The sequence below is a fragment of the Engystomops pustulosus genome, chromosome 3 (assembly GCF_040894005.1).
Source record: "Engystomops pustulosus chromosome 3, aEngPut4.maternal, whole genome shotgun sequence".
Taxonomy (NCBI): domain Eukaryota; kingdom Metazoa; phylum Chordata; class Amphibia; order Anura; family Leptodactylidae; genus Engystomops; species Engystomops pustulosus.
The window spans coordinates 79,195,744-79,217,928 of record NC_092413.1 but is presented as its reverse complement, the minus strand read 5'-3'; the positions used below and the strand labels follow the sequence as shown (position 1 = coordinate 79,217,928).

Sequence of the window (22,185 nt, the reverse complement as noted above, 5' to 3'; positions counted from 1 at the left end):
TTTCTGAAATAAAAAAAAATAAGTTACACTTTAAGGTTGCTGTTTTTAAAAGATTGTTTCAGACAGACAGTGGATATGATGAAAAAACAATATCACTGGTATTTTATAATACTACAGGGGAAATATTTTTTAATATCGTACAGCCAGTCCCCGGGTTACACACAAGATGGGGTCTGTAGGTTTGTACTTAATTTGAATTTGTATGCAAGTTGGAACTGGTATGTTTTTTAAATGTAACTACAGGCAAAGTATATTTTTTTACACTCACTGTGATAATTGGATTTTCATAGTTTTGGGCTGTCAAAGGAACAAGGGTTAACTATAACTTTTTTGCAGACACCTTGCATAACAAAATTTCAGAGGTCTAAGTGACCACAGAGGTCCATTTGTAACTGGGGTCATCTGAATGTCAGGTATCCTTAATGAGAACCTGTCATCAAGAGTACGCACAATAAACCTTACTCGCCCTCCCACTGAGCCTTTGTTGAAAAGTGCAGTGCAGTGATGGGCGCCATTACGGGGTGCTCAGTGGTAAATTTCAGAAATATATCCAGGGTAGCGGAAGGGTTTCTTCATCCCATGGATATCAAAGTGAAAAAAAGAATCACTCTGGAACCCTTCTGTTACCCTGGATATACTTCTGGCATTTCTATACCTGGGAGAACTCCTCCGGCAAGTATGAGGCAGCATCCCATGCACGATTTGATGTGTTGTGTCTGCCTGCACTACCGGAGGTGAGCACAATATGTTTGTAATTCACAAACATTCGTTAAACCATATTTATTTGCACCAGGAAGTGCCTGTGTTTTTTCCTTTTTTGCTCTAGCACCAGTGGTAAATTTACCATGCAGTGAGAGGGACCGTATTCTGGTAAGGACAGGAAGTGGACAGAGAGAGGACTTCCTGTCTACCCAGAGTAAGATTTGAAGAAACGTAAAGCTGTCAGTAAAATGAAGTGGCATGGTTCACTGTCAGCCCGGAGAAAGTGTGACTTTTCTCTTCAGAATTTACTCTGTCTGCTTTTTTGCATATCAGAAAAAAAACGTCCGCAGAGGCAGATAATTTTAGGTGACATCAAGAGGACTTTTAACCCTTTAACAGCGGGTATTTCTGATGTGAGGGGTAGAATTCTGGTGAGCGGTCTTCTTTAAACCAAATCCGGTAAATGGTCCAATTAAGTGCAGAAAGAGCGCAAAGAATACCGTTCTTAATGTCAGTAGAGTGGAGTATCCTAAGATGAAGAGGATCGCTTCTTTTGATTTAGCAGTAGTTTAACTTTTATCGGATAGGCTACTGCGCCACCTGTGTCTATTAGGTGGTTCTCTTGCCCTGCACGACTCCATTTGTCTTGATTTGACAGCACACTCTTCCAAACATGGCACAAATTTTGATGCTGCTTTAATTTGTCTTTGGACTTATTTACAAATTGATAAAGTTGTTTTTTTTTTATTATGGTGTTTATAACAGCATGTTATTGGTAGCATTTGTGAATACAACTGAAAGAAGAGTTACCCTTAACAGTCGCATGTGTGGTGAGTGGTAAAGTGTGTATTATCCCTGGTTTTTGCAGTCTACTACACCCCTACTTGTGATTTATTTAGTAGTGAATGAGGTCTGACTTGCTGTTACCTAGGCTGCCACTACATAGTAAACAGTAGTGGCACCCAAAATAAAAACTTCATAAAAAACTATTATTAAAAAGCATTCTATACTTGTATGCAACTTACATGAGGTGAGTCCAATGATATTAATGGAGTATTTTCACTTGCATTGCCGTGTCCCCCTGTTCCTGCTTGACAGGTCTCACTGCTATGATACCCTACTCTAATGAATTAGTACTTGGGGAGGGGGGGCTTCTGCTAATATTTGACTACAGACATTTACAGTTCTGTTTTACTTATTATTAGAGAGATGTAGAAAATGCTTTGTCACATGTTTTAAACTATGCCTTGCTGGACTGTTGAGAGAGAGAGTTATGTTACATCATTGATCCCTTTATGTTATATGACCAGTGTGATATCATCTAAGGTCATTTACTCCTTAACATTTGCTTTACCCAGCTACGCTAACATCTATCCCATGTATGTTCTGATCACACAAAATCACAACATGCCCCACTGACTTCTAGTACTCCCAATGCTTCCATAGAGGCATGCTTTGACATCTTGTGATCAGATACATACATGGGGTAGACTTTGGAAATATTATAAGATAAAAGTACCTTAGATTACATCACCCTGGCCACATGACAGCTGTAAAAAAAAAAAAATTACATAATTGACATTTCGTTAATAGGGTTCTAGCTGTATTTGTGAAAGGTTTCCTTTAAACTTGAAAAGACCCCTTTAATGGGAAGAATGGTATTCATAAACTCATCTGAAAAGCAAAGATTTGTTTTTTTTTTAAATCTAGAAATCACAATTTGTTGCAAAAGAAAAGCTATAAAAACCTAAATCCAGTAAACTATTGTCTTCATCTGCTGCTTTCTAAATGTCTTTAGTTAGAGTAGTTAGAGATATTTGAAGTACTGAATTCTAAAGAAAAGAAGAGTGAAAAATGTTAATGTTTTGGTTAATATCATGTGCTATGAAGCTTTATCTTATGATCTATGATTAGTTGACATGGAACCAATAATATTGCTCTTGTTCCATTTAATTTGACCTTTGCTCTGTGCCCCATCCGCATCTGACAGCAGTATTGATTTCCGATGGACTGAGTAGTGCAGGCATGATGAAAGCAGTGGGAGGGCAGAGCACATTTTTCTACAGCTGTTGTACAGCAAGTGCCTGCTGCGGGGATGATCCTGTAGTGTGTCATTGCTAATTGTACTTTACCTTACATCTGTACCAATGACACGTGCCAGCATAGGAGGAGAGAGAGGATACTCATTATTTATTCATTGTCTGATTTCTAATTTTAGCGTTGGTCTAGTCATGGCTACCTTGGGATACAATGTGCCCTAAACAATGCGGTCTGCACTTGGTGTGCAGCTGGGCAGAGTTCTTTTATAAAGAAACTAAAACTCTTTTCCTGTTTCTGTTCAGATAGAGAAAGTGGATCTGGCTCAACATCAGCAGGCAGGAAGCCTGGCGTGGCAGAGATGACAGAGCACTCCCTTCCTGATGTCAGCACAGCAAGCAACCTGACTAGGGTGGCAGAGCATCAGCCTGTGCCCGGGAAGAGCCTCATGGAAGAGCAGCCGTTTACAACCTTGGAGTCATCTACCCAGTCTACAGGGACAGGAGGCAGGGCTAATCCTAGTAGCAGCTTTCCTTCTGGGGATGCTGGGACGAATAACAACCTTGTGCAACCAGAAGCAACACCACGCGGCAATAATGTGTCAGAAATAGAAGCTCTCCCCAAGGACAGGACAGAAGAACAAGCCGATAACCCAATGGTAGACAAATTTATTACAGCATCGCCAGTTCCTCCAGATTGTGAGGATGGCAGCACGGGAGGGAGCAGTTCCTTAGAATGCCCGAGTTTCATCCAAACTATCAGCAGCAGCTCAGAGGATTGCTACTCATCCGCAGGAGATGGAGGCACAAAAAAGAGTGTTAATACAGAAAGCCAAGTAGGTGACACAGGACTGTGCCTAAAAGGAAGTGCTAACCAGAAATGCCCAGAAGAAATCAGCAAGTCACAGCGTCAGGCAACAGTTGAGTTTATAGCAAGTCTCCTCAACGGGAACCTGACAGACAGTGAGAATTTCCTGGCTCACTTGGACTTCCAGGAGGAGACTTATTCTGAAGAAGAAATGTCCCCAAGCCCAGGGGAGTCTGTTTTGGGGGATAACCTCCTCTCGCTAGACGAACTGGCCAAAAGAATAGAGATAGAGGAGGTAAGTTGTTGGGTTTCTTGGTTTATTTCTGCTTGCACTGGTTGTTGTTTTATTCTTATAAACTTTTTAAGTCTACCTAATGCTTGTGCAAAATGCACCTTGGGTGAATGGATTCTACACCTGGAGAACATTATGGGCCAAACTATTGTATCCAGCACAACAGTCGTTCCACAAAAAGTTGTGTATGCTGTTAAATGTTCATTAGTACATTTTCAGTTCTAGTTTTTGGTAAAGTGAAGAAATGGACACATAGATTTTAAGAAGTCCATGATCCAATTTGTCCAGGCAACACTTTTATTTTCATAAAGTTGGAGACATTTGCAGAAAACGGACCTAAATAAAATGAGTACTTGCTCATATTATTCTAAAATATTTAGGTATTTTTTAATAACTTGATTCCTTTGCTTTGCTTTGTTGGTGTTCTGGTGTGAATTGTGGAGTTCATATTCATTGTATTTACAGCCAGGTTGATGTACTTGTAAAAAGTTGCATCTGATTCACTCAGGTCTTTTTTATTTATCAAGAATTAAAATTATGAGTTGTCTTTATATGTGAGTGCAGGAGATGGAAAAGGAGACCTTCATAAATTTGTGTCCTCAATTCCATGATGTCTGCTATACAGTCTATAAAACATGTGTTACTATAGGTCTGTATATACACAAAGATGTTTTACAGACCAGAAATTCAGTGTGTAGCCAATATAATTAATTATAACTCAAGCATAGTATCTGCATAGTCATCGATGATATCCATGATGTAACAGTAATAATGTGTGAAGGTGCACAGAATTTACCATAGACTTTCAAAAGTTCTTCACATTGTTATTTTTAGCGGCCTATCTTTTATTGACCTTATTTAGCTTTCCTAACAGCATAGCCTTGCAATAAGCTATAGTCCTTCTTCATCAGACTTAAAGGGGTTTGCCCATGAAAGAAAGTTCTCACATTTTAATCCCCTAGTGATGTTTACACAATAAAGATAATTTTAACCCCATTACAATAACCACTTTAAAATTACTTTACTCAGTTTTATTGCTGTTTTAGCTCCTATCACTTACTTGCCATAGACCTCATTGCCTCCGCAGCAGTGAGCGGGGTAGAAAGACACTGTTTGCATCATTTAAATTCTTGGCGTATACATTTAAGAGCTTTTTGCGGCGGGTATCTTCCGCATGCACTAAAAACACCCTGTGATCCTAGCCTTACTGGATAGGGAACAACAATGAAACTCCAAATAAAGAACCACTTCTTTATTTGATGGCCTCTATCAGTGCTCTGTAGGAAACAAGAGGGTCTCTTATCACTATGTTGTACACAGATGTGCCCATACCTAAAAAAATAACTTCTATTTGTACATCATTGCCACTTGTCAGTCTTGTTTGTAGGGATAATGCCAGCATTTAGGATACAAGCCAAGGGGGTGTAAGTCAAGTGAACTCCTTAGTGGCCATTTTGTACCCAGTGACCAACAACATTTTTTTTTTCTTTTGTCAGTAACTACTTAATAAGAAACCTCATTGATCTTAATGGGAAGCAACCCACATAATGCAGACTTTCAGTGACTTCAGATAGACTGCTCACCATTCCTGTACTTCATGTCATCACTGTCCCCAGGTGACTGCGTCCCACACACTAAGGCTGCGCTAAGATTATCTTATTATCCTAAGGATTGTTCATCCGCATCAGTATCCTAGAGAACCCCGTTAATACACTATTTGTACCGCGTGTAACTTTTATAAATGCTCTGTTCTTCTCTGACAAGAGAAGTTGGAACATTTCCCCATGACGTGTATTATTATTGTGTCATTGCTCAGCAGATCACATCCACGTGTAAGTAGTAACACAAGTGGAAGAACATCTCTTCTACTAGTCATATGATCTCATCCCATTTGTATGTGTGGACAGCTTGACCTAGGAATGCACTTATGTAAAGCTGTTACATATTCTGTACAAGATGCTTTCATTATCACACAGTCCCTGTCATCCTACGTGTCCGGTATGGTAACTGTATAATGCTAATGTCTGTATGGGTTTTGCCAAGCCTTTGTGGAACAGGACGTATATTTTGTGATGCTCACACCTGTAGATATGATACACATAAGTGTAAAATGAACCCCTCTCGTGTCATGCCGGCTGTCTCTGAACATCAATATCACACTCTTTGCTGTTACAGCAGGGGTTTTTATCTATATATCTAGAAGATTTAACAAGTAACCATATAAAGGGCCACAAAGAATTTGTCAGCATTTTTGACCATACAAATCTACAGACCGTATTTGGTACTGGGCCACTAGAGCTGTGCCATACCAATGTGTATGTTGTTAGTAGCTGCAGAACTGTGGGGGAAAAAATATTCCAGGATTGTTCAGTGGTGTATGGGTTATTGCACGGACCTCTTTCTGCTATGAGTCACTGCTGTAGTCTGCTGTAGTCACTTCTCTTTGCATTAATACTATACCCTCAGTAACCAGTTGTAGTGTTCGAAGTCCAACTCTATTTAGGGAGCTGGATCATTAGATTCAGCTCAGTAAAAGAGACCGTATTCTGGCTTCTGAACGGCTCCCTATTAAATATATTGTAGGGAGTCTCATCTGAGTAGGTTAAGCCCCTCTATGCCACTTTTTAACATAAAAAAGGCATAGATAACCTAATTAGGGTGCAGTTAAACATAAAGGTAATAGAATTAAGAAAGCCATCGGGTCCCTACAGGGACACCTAGTGTTCACCTAATAGAGTGCGCTCTTTTGGTAGGAGCTTTATATCCGTCAAAAAACTTCCCTCTTCCATGGTTTTTCCAAATATAGCTGAGAAGCCAGAAGGCACAACCACCACAATCCACTGCAGCAGTGACACAAGACTTTGATGATGGTGATACTCGCGTGGTAAAAGGGCATGAAAGGGTTCTCTTGTATGGCTATCTCCTGTTACATACCTAGCCCTCATGTGATGGAGGTATTTTCCAACCTGACAAGAGACTATGGGGGTGATTTTAGACTTTTGTGTGCCTGCCTGAATCTCTGTTGTAAAGGCCTGAACTTTACCATTGAAGACACATGCAGAGGTCGCACTAACATTTTTACTGAAGGGTAATAATACTCCTCTTACCATTTTTGAGGAGTATTTTTAGCCGATGAGGAGTATGAAAATTTTGGTAATACATATACACATCTCATAGGTGTTTATAATGTTAATAGATGCTATTTATACAAAAAGAATCATCTGTCTGCTCACTGCACACACACACTGGCACAACACAGCGCGCGCGCACACACACACACACACTCACTGGCACAACACAGCGCACACACACAACACAGCGCACACACACAACACAGCGCACACACACAACACAGCGCACACACAACACAGCGCACACACAACACAGCGCACACACACACAACGGCACAGGGCCGGCTCTAGGTTTGAGTAGGCCCCTGGGCAACAGAACCTCAGTGGGCCCCTTTGCTATAGCTCCCAAATTTTGTGGCAGATAACGTGTCCTATGGCCCCACTTTTGCCCCCTCTCCTAACCCCACTATGTGTTTTACATGTTATCATGTGTTTGGCTGCTTTGAAAGCCTTTTTCTTCATTGCTGGACACGTAAACAGCTGTGTTAACACTTTCACATTTGCATACATTTCTAACAATGAAAGAATACGATTTGAAAGCATCCAAACACATGGTAACATTAGAAACACATGCGTTCTTACCCATATGTCCAAACACTGTGGGCCACATTTATCAAAAGTAGAGAAGCCTGTGCTATGTGCAGTTTCCTCACAAGTGCGGCAGATTCATCAAAACTGGGGCGCGTTCTTCATGAATCTGACGCCCCCTGCACTGCTCGGGGAGTGTCAACAACTTTTTTTTATGCACCTTTGACATAATTCGGTCAAGACGCAGTAAAAAAATATGGAGCACGGTCCGACTCTGCACCAGAACACCCTGTTTTGTGCAGGATTTTGTGGTACAGCGGACACAGCTGCCGTGACACAATACTGTCGCAGACACTTCATAAATACATGTACAAGCAGTTTGCACCTTCTTTTCAGTGCAAAGTCAGACAGAAAACTGTCGCAGACACTTTAATAAATGTGCCTTGTGTGAATGCACCATCAGGGTTAATGTGAGAAGCATTGATAGAATGGCAGCAGGGACATAATTTGGAGGCAAGGTGACCTGGCAAATATAGTTAGGTGGTTGTACATGGCAAAGAGATAGGAGGTCAAGAGGAAGGGAGTGGTGGAACAGGTGGCACACAGGTAACATTGCAGGGGGCAGAAAGTGGGCATAAAAAAACCACAACCGACTCTGTCAGAGTCAAGACTGAAAGGGTTAATTGCACACACAGGGCTTGACTCCTACCATGCTGTCCTCCTCAGCTAGGTCACAGGGTCACCATACATCAAACAGTAGTGGGCTTTGCTTCCTGTCTGTTTCTACCTGAACGCTGATAATGCTGAGGCCGATCTGAGCAGCGCTGGTGGCTGGAGGCACTGAGTGCTCACAGTGGGAGGCTCGGCCATGGCCCGTACGGGAGTGCAGTGCAGATACTGAGGATGCAGAGAGTAACCGCTCTCTGTATCATTATTATATCCCTGTCACACACCTCCCCCGCCTTAAGTGGGCCCTGCACTGGCACAACACAGCACTCACTCACATACACATAGAGTGCAGTGTACCGCGGCTCACACTCACCCGGGATCACATAACTGCTGGCCGCTGCTGCAGGCAGAGAGAATTGGAGCAGGACGAGTAGCAGCGGCTCACATGTCTCCCCTGGGTCCAGCGCTCACAGATCCCAGAGATCGCTGCATCCTGCTGAGCGGTCCCGCGCACGATGCAATCACTCTACTGCCATTCCCCTCCTGTACAGTGCGCGCCGGGCCATTCTGCCTGCGCGCTACACGGAATAATTGCCAAGCGTATCTTTACGCATGGCAATTATTTTGGGGGGTAATGGTGCCTCATCACGCGTCTATGACGCGTGGTGAGGCGTTAATGCGATCTCTGGACACATGCCTACGTAAATTTAGGCACGTTTCTCTGTGCCTACTGCTGATGTGAGCTTGATGTTATACTCGTTTGGTGTCAATATAGGAAAACCCAAGCCCTGGCCTATTTTTTAGAAGAGTGGCATGAAAGGGTAAAAAAGTGTAGGCGAGAAGAGATGGCTGAAACTTCCAAAACATGTAAAGTAGAATGCTCATCTTTTATTTAAAAGCAACAAGCTTTATAGATATATAAACAAGTGCATTATTTACAGGTTAGCATGTCCTCTGCGTTGTTAGCGGTGTTAGACAATGTATTTCGCACTTCCATGTGTGACTGCCCCATGGTTGGTTTACTGGGCTGTCAGCAGAATTCAGGGTGCCATAAAAGAGCTTGTCCCTGAGTGGATTCATATCAGGAAAACCTCCATGGAAAAATTCATGTGCAGCAATGGATATTTCTGTATTGGACCTTCATGATATTAGATACTTTGTGTATTGTGTGATAAAGATGCAGGATGGTAAGAATATATCTGTGCTGATTATTATACTAATGTGTTAGGTTCAGTACAGCAGTGGTTTCTTTTAGAAATGAGCGCTGGCGGGGGGCACATAGTTTGTGGTGCCATGCTGTTATTCTGGGAGGTTTACCTATGGCGTGTCCTCAGCTGATGGGCACAGGTTCAGAATAACATATTGCTAATTCTTTCATCATGTATATCTAATTATTGGTGCTGCACCGTAACAAGCTTTAATTGTTCACATACTGTATGTGATGGAAGATGTATCAGTCTGCCATCTGTAAAGTGACTGGCATGTCCGTCTAACTGGACTCTTGTCAGTCTTGTTCCTTTCACTGGAGGGTCAGTTTTCTAAAGCTGGACATGGACCAATGATGGCATTGGCAGGATTTGCTTTAAAGAGGACCCCCCCCATAAACTCTGTAGGAACCGCTTACTGTAGTAAGCAGTTCCCTAGCCCTATCTCAGTAAAAGCAGTATTAAACCACTCATTTTATCGGAACATACTGCTGTAAGCTTGGTCTGGCGTTCAGAGGGCTAAAGCAGCTTGCTAGCTTTATTGGTATGTTCCGATAAAGCTAGCAGTTTAACACTGCTATTGCTGGGGTAGGGCTAAGGAGCTGCTTACTTTAGTAAGCAGCTCCTAGAGAGTTTATTGGAACTGACATAGCGGACATATTACGTCCAAGATAGATTTATGTTGATGGCTCTTGTTGTGATGTCAATTTTCTGGTACATGTCATTACATTATGATCGAGGGGTGGGGGGCGGGGTTGGGAGTGTGACTTCTGACAATGAGCTGTCCACATTACTGACTCACAGCTACAGCTACACCCCCCTACTATGTCTCCCTGTGAAATTGTGGATGCACCATGGAAATGTATCATAGTGTTTCTTTTTGTCATTTCTTAGAGGACCTCTTATTAATATGACAGAGCAAATATAAATTTACTACTTATCTCAAAAATGTCTTATCTGTAGGAAAGTGTAGTTCTATCTGTGTACAGAAGGAGTGGCACAAACTGGTGTACACGTAGGACAGGTTCAGGCTTTGCTCCAGTAATTTGAGTTTCAGTTATGGGACATTTTTTTTATGAATCAGGACATTATGATATTACCATATATTCAGTAATTTCTGGTGAAATACTGTACATATATTGCAGTGACTGAACATACTTCCCTATAGACCTCATTCATCCCAATCCTGATCCTGGTCGTCTTTAATCTTGACATGCTGGGTCAGAATAGCGTTAGAAAATGCAGAGTGCGGGGACAGAATGTCTGGCGCTCCGGGCTGTTTATTATTCACGCCACCAGGTGTGAGGTCACCTCCCTTTCTTAAAAAATGCTGCTGACATAATTTGTGCGCCAGCCAGGCCTTGCGCATGGACCTGTCGCTGAGCTGGTGCCATTAAGTAAGAAGACCTGCCCAGGGTGTCGGAAAGGTGAGTACTCTTTTTAAAGAGTAACATTTTTAATACAAAAATTGTGCTGAAAAACTCAGCCTATACTCGAATATATACGGGACATAAAATTAAATAAGCATGAATAAAAATATTACTGTGTTACAGAAAAAGTTAATTACTAAGGTTCAAATGGAAAATTAGGTTTATTTACATTATAAACATTTAAGAGGATTTTAGATACTAAAATAGTGAATGATTTTTTATTTTTTTTTTTATGTTATGTTAGTGAGGATCACAGATACAGCAATTAAACATAATAGGGTTTGGCGCAGTGTCAGTCTAGGTGCTGGGTATACAGCCTAACCTAGACTTGCAGTGAGCTAACCCCTCTAAAGGAAACCAAAACGTTCACAATCTGTATGAAGTCCTTTTGGAGCAGCACATTTCTCTTGGCTCTTAATGCATTTCAGGAAGAATGTTCTTGGGTTTTTCTGCCAAAGATGAGACATTTCTTTTTTTTTTTGTTTAAAGTGCTGTTAGAGGAAAATAAATCCACTAAAATGGATAAAAGTCAGATTTAGAGTATTTTCCATAGTCCAAAACTTTTATGGGAAAAACACATAAAACTACTTAGTGTTGACTAGAGTTGACAAATTTTATCAAACAATGACTTCATATAATTTGACAATGAAAGGGTTACAGAGCACAGTGTCTGAAGTCTGATCTTTATGACTTACTTGTACATGCAACAATAAGTCAACATTCCGCCCTCCAAGGATATTACTCTTATTCCTCCTGTGGGTGAAGGACACCCTGTCCTGTCATACTTATTCCCCCATATAGAGCCCTGCATATGTTCTAGTGCATTACAGCATGAGAAAGGACCTGCAGTGCAAGGCCGGGGTAAGTCACTGGTTTTGTGTGAGTATTATAGTAAAAGCAATAGACTTGTAAGATAACTTCATACCATAGTAGTGATAGAGCTTGGTATGTGCCAAGCATCTGTTTTTCTCTTGCATATGGCCCATCACTATACATTTCATGGAATATTCTATTTGGTTTGTCAAGTATACCAGCCATAATCGGGAATGCTGTGGTCAGATATACACCCACCGGCCACTTTATTAGGTACACCTGTCCAACTTCTCGTTAACACTTCATTTCTAATCAGCCAATCACATGGCGGCAACTCAGTGCATTTAGGCATGTAGACATGGTCAAGACAATCTCCTGCAGTTCAAACCGAGCATCAGTATGGGGAAGAAAGGTGATTTGATGCCTTTGAACGTGGCATGGTTGTTGGTGCCAGAAGGGCTGGTCTGAGTATTTCAGAAACTGCTGATCTACTGGGATTTTCACGCACAACCATCTCTAGGGTTTACAGAGAATGGTCCGAAAAAGAAAAAACATCCAGTGAGCGGCAGTTCTGTGGGCGGAAATGCCTTGTTGATGCCAGAGGTCAGAGGAGAATGGGCAGACTGATTCGAGCTGATAGAAAGGCAACAGTGACTCAAATCGCCACCCGTTACAATCAAGGTAGGCAGAAGAGCATCTCTGAATGCACAGTATGTCGAACTTTGAGGCAGATGGGCTACAGCAGCAGAAGACCACACAGGTGCCACTCCTTTCAGCTAAGAACAGGAAACTGAGGCTACAATTTGCACAAGCTCATCGAAATTGGACAGTAGAAGATTGGAAAAACGTTGCCTGGTCTGATGAGTCTCGATTTCTGCTGAGACATTCGGTTGGTAGGGTCAGAATTTGGCGTCAACAACATGAAAGCATGGATCCATCCTGCCTTGTATCAACGGTTCAGGCTGGTGGTGGTGGTGTCATGGTGTGGGGAATATTTTCTTGGCACTCTTTGGGCCCCTTGGTACCAATTGAGCATCGTTGCAACGCCACAGCCTACCTGAGTATTGTTGCTGACCATGTCCATCCCTTTATGACCACAATGGACCCAACATCTGATTACTACTTTCAGCAGGATAATGCGCCATGTCATAAAGATGGAATCATCTCAGAATGGTTTCTTGAACATGACAATGAGTTCACTGTACTCAAATGGCCTCCACAGTCACCAGATCTCAATCCAATAGAGCATCTTTGGGATGTGGTGGAACGGGAGATTCGCATCATGGATGTGCAGCCGACAAATCTGCGGCAACTGTGTGATGCCATCATGTCAATATGGACCAAAATCTCTGAGGAATGCTTCCAGCACCTTGTTGAATCTATGCCACGAAGAATTGAGGCAGTTCTGAAGGCAAAAGGGGGTCCAACCCGTTACTAGCATGGTATACCTAATAAAGTGGCCGGTGAGTGTATGTTGTGGCAAAATTTTCACCAGAAACCATGCAAGAGATTTATTATGTATTTTGGTAATTTTTATTTTTTGTACTGAACAAGGGGTGTGGCTTAGTTTAAAGTTAATCTACCACCAGGATGAAGGATTGTAAAGCAAGTAAACGTACATGCTGTGTTCCCCTTCTGGCAAAATACACTTTTCTTTTAGCTTCAAATGTCCTTGTTTTTGCAAAAAAAATGTAAATTGAAGTAAATCTACATAATTTTGAATAATTTTTAAATAATGACATGCTCACATACACTGCTGTTCATGTGTTTCTGGCACATAGAGCTAAAAGGGTATATCGCATATACTCAAGTATAAGCCAACCCAACTATAAGCCGAGGCTCCTAATTTTACCACAAAAAAAAACTGTGAAAACTTATTGACTCGAAGAATAAGCCTAGGGTGGGAAACACATTGCTCACACCCCCCAGTATAGAGCTATTCAGCCACCTGCACACCAGTATATAGCCAGCCAGCCATCCACATTATGCCCAGCACATAAAACAAGAAAGACCATATTCACCTTTCCAACACCCCCCTGCAGGTCTCCTCTTCTTACGTCCGGCAGCAACAGTTTCATGCGACGTTGCGGCACACAGGCTATGACGTCAGCCACTGCTGCTGTTATATTGTGTGTCCCTGGGGCTGATGGAGATCGCGAGGGTGGTGCTCGACAAGTTACGTCGGCTACATTGAGATACATGGAGCACAACAGTCACGCGCGGCTGCCTGCTCCATTAATCTCCGGGAGCGGCAAGGGGTCTGACTGAGGTAACTGGGACCCCCATCGGACACCTTGTTTTTGTGATCTGTGTGGTCTCATCACTTAGACCCCCAACCAATCAGCAAGTTACCTCCTACCCCCTTTGATTTGTGGGAAAACCCCTTTAATGGAATGTTGGCATGTGCCTCCTGCAACAGGATCCATTGTTTTTATGCTTTTAATAGCTTTGTTTTTGAGAGAAAACTTCTTGTAAAATTATGCAAATTAGCCTCAGGGGATCTTGTCTACCTCACAGAAGCCCCTTCTGGTTCCCTCATCAGAGCTGGCTTACGTTACCAGCTCTCTGGGCTGGGGAGGTTAGTGAGACCCTCAAGCTCAATTGAAGAATTTTCAAAATCCTTATTCTCAAAAGCTAAGATATTAGAAGCAAAAAGAACAATGTATTCTGTTTCAGTTGGCATACCCCAGTATTTAAGGGTTCTTGGTTTAGAAGAACTGCGTCATGTAGTAGATTTCCTTTAAAATGTGCATATGCAGGGCCAGATTATAGGCGGGGCCTCCACCATCTTGCCCCCGCAGGAGGCCCCCCCACCCAATGGCACTGTCAGTCAGACATTTCTACATATGACATGTGCCTCGCCAGACAGTGTGCTGACTGTCACTCTCTGGAACTGGGAGCGATGCACAGTGACCGTGCCACAGCATATCGCTCCCAGCCAGGCAGGGAGAGTCAGCTTGCAATGACAGCTAGCTGCACAATCATGCTGCCGCGAGTAGGCTTCCCAGTCCCTGTGAGCTGTATGTTTGTGGCGGGAACGATGCGCTGCAGCACATCGCTCCCAGCTAGAGACAGTTAGCTTCCAGGTCACACACGGCTCCCAGGGTGGATCCTGCTACCACGTTAGTGTCTACAATGGAGTTGCTTCGGGAAGGTGTAATATTATGGGAAGTGGCGGAATATTATTCCCCCCCCTTTCCCTAGAACTGATATAAATAAACAGTAAAAATTATAAACGCATAAGGTATTGCGGCGTCCGCAAATGCCTGATCTATCAAAATATAATAACGGGTTTTCACAGCATTTATCCCCGTAACGGAAAATAACGCCCAAAGTCAAAAATGGCACTTTTTCCATTTTGAAAAATATTTTAAAAATCTATAAAAGGTGATTAAAAGGTCGTATAGTCCTAAACGTGATACCATTGAAATCATTATCATAAGTCACCACCCACAGCTCTGTACAACGAAGTATGAAAAAGTTATTATCGCCACAAGATGGCAAAATAAAAAGTTGTACAGGAGGTTTTCATTTTTGTAAATGTATGAAAACATTATAAAACCTATACAAATTTGGTATCCCCATAATCGTATCAACCCAAAGAATAAAGTAGACATGTCATTTGGGGTGCACAGGGAAAGCTGTAAAATCCAAGCCCACAAGAAAACGGCGCAAATGCGTTTTTTTCACCATTTTCACTTCATTTGGAATTTTTTTCCCGCTTCCTAGTACATGGCATGGAATATTCAATACCATCACTATGAAGTTCAATTTGTTACACAGAAAACAAACCATCACCCAGATGTGTACATGGAAAAATAGAAGTTATAGATTTTTGAAGGTGGGGAGTGAAAAATGGAAATTAAAAAACAAGAAAGAGCTTGGTCCTTAACCGGTTAATGGAGTTTTGAAATGCACAGCAAATGCACAATGTATCACAAAACTTACCATTTAGTATTAATGATGGTAAAACGCATATGTATTTTAAGTTGCATTTTAAAACATTGCAAACACAACAAGAAAATGCAATTCAAACACACAGGGGGTCATTTATCTTAGGATTTTTTTTTTTTCTTATTTTTGCCAAATTTTTTGGCACATTTAAAGTCTGATATTACTTTAAGATCCAGATGTGGACCTATGACAAAGTCACAATTTTGTTACCAATCATGGTTAAAAAAAAGTCACAAATAAACAGCAGTCCTGCACAGGCATTAGAAATGCTTTAGAAGGGGTTGCAGAATAATTTACTACTTTTGTGACTTTTATACGACTTTTTTAAAAAAAAAATTCACAACATCCCACAACATTGATATATATTTACCTGTAAGGTAAATCAAAAAAGTTTAAAAACCTGGCAAAACCAAGACACGCACAAATTTCCTGACTAAAGATACAGTAGATGACCCCCCCCCCCATAGTGTAATCTCATTGTGTAAATATAGACACAATGAGGACCTCTTATTAATCTCAATTTCCACCTCCTCCTAATAAAGTGGCCCTTCATATTGTGCCCCCGTCCCTCAACTCTTTCTCGTATTGTGGTCCCTCATCTCCCACTCATATTGTGTCCCCTCAACCCCTTAAAGTGTGACCTCTCTTGTGCCCCTCATATTCTTGCCCTCTCCACCTCATACTGTGGCCACTCAAACCCTCATAGTGTGTCTTTTTGTACCCCTCATCTCTCGCTTATATTGTGGCCTCCATAACCTTCCTTCACATTTATGGCTTCTCATTTTTCCCTAATTTTGTACTCCCTCACCTCCTCTCATATTGTAGCCCCTCATCTCTCCCCTCATATAATGACCCGTCATCTCTCCATCATCTTGTGGCCCCGTCATCTTCCCCCTCATTTTGGTGGCCCCCCCAATAATCTCCCCCTCATATTTTGGAACCTTCATCTCCCCCTCATATTGTGGGCCCATCATCACCCCATCATATGTGGCCCCATATCTCCCCTTTTATATTGCAGCCTCTCCTCCCCCCCTCATCTTGTGGCCCCCCATCATCCTACCTCTCAATTTGTGGCCTCTCATCCCCCCTTTATATGTTGGCCTCCCTCATCGTGTGGCGCCCATAATCTCCCCTTCATATTGTGGGCCCCCATCATCTTGTGGATCCTGCTATCTCTCTTATATTGTGGCCCCCTCATCTCCCCTTGATATTTTGGCCCCCCTTCATCCTGTGGGCCCCCATCTTCTCTCCCTCATATTGTGGACCCCCATCTCCTCATATTGTGGGCCCTCTTCTCCCCTTATATAACTTTCTTTCATCTCTTCCTCATCCCCTCCCATCTCATCCTGTGGGCCTCCCATTAGTTCATCCCCAAGCTCCTAATGTGCCACTTTATACCCCCTTCATATGTGGACACCCTCAAACCTCCAGCCCCCATATTGTAGCAATTGTGGCATCTCATCTCCTACTCAGCTTCTGACCCCTGATGTTCCCCTCATATTATGCTACCCTCACCCCCCCCCCAACCCTATATTGTGACTGCTCATCCAGTGATAAAAAAAAACACATACTCGCCTTTCCTGTTCCCTGGCAGCTCTCATCTTCCTGCATGTAGTGATGCTGGCAGACGTGATGACATCATCACATTGCGCCTGCTGGCCTCATCACACAGATGCAGCGGGTGACCAGTAAGGATGCAGAGAGCTCACACAGCACGGCAGCTGGAGGCGGAGTGATTGGCGTTGGGAGGCAGAGCCAGAGGAAACGGAAGGCGAAGTCGGCGACAACAGGGGGCAGGGCTGAAATGTGTCGGGACCCACCGGTATTTTCATTGGTATACCGGTGGGCCAGTCCGACCCTGGTTGAGGGTTATAGTTTCCACAATGGGGTAAATTACTAGTCTTACTATTACTTAGGCCCCTTGGATTCATTTGAAAGTTGAGCAGGTCCCTCTAAATACAGGGTTTGGTGATTTTCCAAAAAATTTAAAAAATGGCACCCAAATTCTTAACCTCATAACATTTAGTAAAATATGTGAGCTGTTCTATTTCCTTTAAAAATGTAAACGCCGTGTGTGAACGCAGCTTGAGGGTGCAGTCACATGTCGCGTTTAGCACATGCGTTTCAAAACTCATTGCAACGGCTGGAGAGAGATTTTCTTTGTTAAATAGCTGTTAACATTTGCATTTACAAAATGCAACCGTTAATGTGCTGTTAACACGTGTGTTAACATTGTGTTAATGCATTAATTTGTCTATGCAATGTTAACACATGAGTTAATTTAAGTGTTGACATTTGTAAACACAAGTGTTAACAGCTGGTGCAATGTGTTTTGAACCGCATGCGTTAGACACTTGATGTGGGACTGTTTGTTTCTCATGAGACTGTATAAACATGTGGCCTCTGGAATCACATGAGACGTGTGCTGCAGGACTACATGCTTGTTGTAGTGTAATGTGCTGGATGTTCTCTGCTGTATGGGCACTGCCACAGGCCAGCAGCACACGTGGCGTTTTGAACCAGTTTTTGGACCATTTTTAAGCAGTCCGTTAAAAAGCGCATGCATTTTTCAAAAACGCGTCCTATTTTGACAGGTTTAACTAATTATCTTGATTAAAACTGGTCAAAAACGGATGCGTTTTTAAATGCATGCGGTTTTTTAACAGACTGCTTAAAATCGGCCCAAAAACGGGTTCAGAACGCTACGTGTGCCGCTGGCCAGAGAAAACCCACAGCATAAGCAAATGTGAATTTATTATATGTCTTTATCTACACTGTGGCTTTTTTTTTGCAATGTTTGGATGATCTGTGTTGAATTCTCGTACATTTTTCTATTGCTGAACATTGCAGCAGATTTGCATCTGGCAAGTCTATAACTTATATTCTGCTGTATGAGCCATGTAGTCCTTTACATACCGTAATTTTATCTAAAATTGTTAGCAAACTAAGGGGTTACACAAAGCAGAACGTGGCAGGCACCCTTCTAGCTATGGCGGCTGTAGGATACATGGCAGAGCGCACAAGCAGCACATTTCAATATCCAGTAGACGATGTCCTGGCTCTAACTTCAAATGCTGCGTAACCTTAAAATAAACCTGTAAGCCCTATTCAGCATTTACTGCACCTGTGATGGTTTAGCTAAATCCCGTCTATTTCAGATCGTAGGGTGTAGGCAGTGGTTCACCTCCTCTCTAGTTTATAGTGTACAAGCAGGGGAGACCAAAAACAACAGTTTGTATTTTCATTTACAGTCCTTAAAAGTTTAGGATTTCAGTGTCTTTTACCACAGTCATAACTTATCACAGGGGGCCCTGCAAATTACCCCCATGGCCAGGCCCTGATCACTCTGCCAGGGACTAAACTCAATTCCAGCTTCCCCGACATGCAGCAGAGCTGACTCTCTAATTATTATCTATATAGAGATAGAGTTGAGGAATTAATAAAATCTTGTTTTTTCTGTGTCGGGTTGTTTTTCATAGGTTTGTCAGAATGGATGATCAAATATCTGCATATACAAAATATATTGGGCAAGTGTATTAAAATTAGATCCTGGGACTAGGGCACTTTGCCATGTAAAGTACAGGGAACCCCTTATAGTTGCATATTTTAGCACTATATCTTATAAATACAGTTAATTATCTTTTCCCTTCTATTTATGACTAGGTGAGCCCTGCTGCTGGTTTAGTCTCTATATTGAAGAAGCGCAATGGAAGTGATGGGGAGAACCACAAGCAGACAAAAAGGAAAGTAAGATTCCTGGAAACAGAAGATGTTCTTGACCAAGGTTTGTATGAATGGTAACACTTGTAGTGATTGAATGGGTAAAATATCTCATGACTTTATTGCTGGAATTATTTTCCAAAATTTCTTTAGACTACTCTCTATATTCTGTATCGCTATGATGGGACATAAAAATCAAGCATGAAAAACCAGGGACACTCTGTGACTAACCACATATATATATATATATATATATATATATATATATATATATATATATATATATATATATATATATATATATATATATGCCTTCTTATATTTGTTATCAATGGTCTCCATACTTCTAAAATCAATTATGCTAATTTTCCATCTTTGTTCTTGGGGCCTTACCAGAGCTCCTCTGTGCTGTAGCTTCACAAGCTGTTACACTGTATAGGAGCATGTCTCTCCCTCCCCTCTGCTTCCCTTTCCCCCTCCTGTCTGCTGTAACCTCCCTGAAGCAGGGAGAGTTTCGGCACACAGTGGGAGGGTGATGATGGTGTAATAGTTATGAATCTGCAGCACAGAGGGGATGGAAACCCCTTCCCCTGCTCTATTACATGCTACCTGCAGACTGAATTTTCATGGTGACAGGTTTTTATTGTGTTCATAGTATTTTTTTTTATGGATACAGTGTTCATGCTCCCTACTTTTGTGTATTAGACAATGTCCTTTATGTAGCTACTAAAGGCATCTAGAAGAAATGTATACATATGTGGTCAGCAGGAATGTTTAGGGATCTGCAGCTCGGTATTCCACTGTATAGTAAGTCTAGGCTCCTGCTAGTTATGTACATTGTTCTACAGGAATTATCATATATTCTAAATCTAAATATATTTTTATTACAGAGGAAATGGGTGGAGGATCCTGTATTCTTCTAATCGCACTTTGCCTTGCGACTGTGTTTCTAAGTATTGGCGGGACTGCATTATACTGCACATTCGGTGACGTGGAATCTTCTGTATGTAAAGATTTTACCGCAAATATGGACTTTTACTACACTCAGGCCGTACAGGGAGTGGAGGAATTGAAGCACTGGCTGTTTGTCACATAACAGAAAGGACCCTCCTTTTCCCCTTTCCCCAATCTTACATGACTTTCATCCTTCAATATAAACTCTATAAACATTTCGTTCGAAGATGTAAAAGAAGATGTTTATGTTGTATCATTTTAAAATAATATTAGGAAAACTAAACTATAGCAATGGGGCGACAAGGCGGAGGTGCCCACTGACATGATCACTGAAGATGTACAATCCACCTACTCTTTTTACAATTTGCATTTTAATATAATATGTATGTATGGTCTGTAAAGTTGAACCCTGAATTTTTTATCGTATTTTATTTTGTGTGTTGTGTATTTCGGTTTCTGTGGTCTGTACACTGAAACATTAGTGTCTTTATAAATCAGACTTTAGATTATGATGTAAATTTATAGATTTTCTTTCATTGTAAAGAAAAAAAATGGATCCGTTCTCCATCTTCACAATAATGCACATTTGTTCTAGTTTTGTTTTACATTCGTTTTTAGTTTAGTTTTTTTTTGCTTTAGGTTCATTTTTCGCTTTGTTAACGCAGGACATCATTATATGGGTACTAGATATTACAAGAGTAAGAGAATATTTTACCCAAAAGATACTTCTACACAAAATGATAAAATTGTACATTTTATGAGAAAAGCTCATAACAACGTATGTCTTTTAAGTGTAAAAGAGTTTTCTTTCTGAACATGTTGGTACTGGCTGGTCCAGTACATTTTTCATGGTAGAATATATTTATTGGTGTTTGATCATTTTAAAGGGAATTTGCATTTTTGTGACCTGTTGTATATGTGGTTATGACCTATTTCTTTGTTATTGTTTATACGACAGATGAGGTGTCTTGAAACATTGCAGTGTGATTTTTATGTTTCTTTAGATCATGTGTTTCCTTTTGTCTATTTTTTCACACCCTTCAGCTTTATAACCACTTTAGGAAGCTCATGAATAATGGAATCTGTAAAGATAAAAGATATTTACAAAAGAAAATTATACTATAACAATGAAGGATCATGGGAAATTTGGCAACACAAATATTTATAAACTGATATATGGATTGTGCACAAATAAAATGCTGTCACAACAAAATCTGTGCTCATCAGTCTCGCCCTGTGGTACCTTCTGATTGCTGTCACATGAGGTTATTTGCCCTTTCCAAGTTGAATTAAAAAAAAAAGATATTTTACGTGGTTGAACTGTCTTCTGACTCATTGTGTAGTTTAGAGTATAAGCATCATATATTGAATATATATACTGTATATATTATATAACACCTGTGTTCTACTCCACATGACCATCGTAGACTCTCAATGGAACCCATCAGAGACCGTGTCATGAGGAAAATAAAGTTCCAGCAGCACAGCCCCTATATTGTATACTGTGCCAGACGTGCTAGCAATCCTGTGATTGCTGCAGCCAATCCCTGATCACAGTGGTCACAGTCCATCCATCGGACAGATCTACACACAGTGAATTCACAAGGGAATTTTGCTGTTGTTCTTGTCTTTTTCATTTAAGTGATTGCATTAAGTTTATGGTGATCCCCTATCCACAGGATAGCCATAGTAACAAAACCTATTTATGGGGGTTGGACTGCTGGAACACCCACCAATCACAAGATTGGCAGGTGCAACATGTATCCAACCAAGCCATTCATAACTAAGGGCGTCTCTAAAATTGTTGCATATAGCCCTCTGGTATGTACTGCACTCCCATTCACAGTATGTTAGAAGCCTGGAGATAACCAGACATTCTGCTTGGTAATTCCCACTGCTCTCACAGTATTGAATGGAGTGGCTGGATGTATAGTCAATCTGCC

The 22,185-nt window shown here is 41.4% G+C and overlaps 1 protein-coding gene across 1 annotated transcript in view; it reads left to right on the top strand.

Moving 5' to 3' along the window:
• The window catches only part of CNST (consortin, connexin sorting protein), a 64,149-nt gene extending 42,587 nt beyond the window's left edge, over positions 1-21,562 (top strand). The window contains exons 9-11 of the mRNA XM_072141187.1: positions 3,045-3,841; positions 19,232-19,352; positions 20,179-21,562. Coding sequence (XP_071997288.1) covers positions 3,045-3,841; positions 19,232-19,352; positions 20,179-20,384 — 1,124 coding nt within the window. The 3' untranslated portion in view covers positions 20,385-21,562. The remainder of the gene's footprint in view (positions 1-3,044; positions 3,842-19,231; positions 19,353-20,178) is intronic.
• Positions 21,563-22,185: the final 623 nt, after the last annotated feature.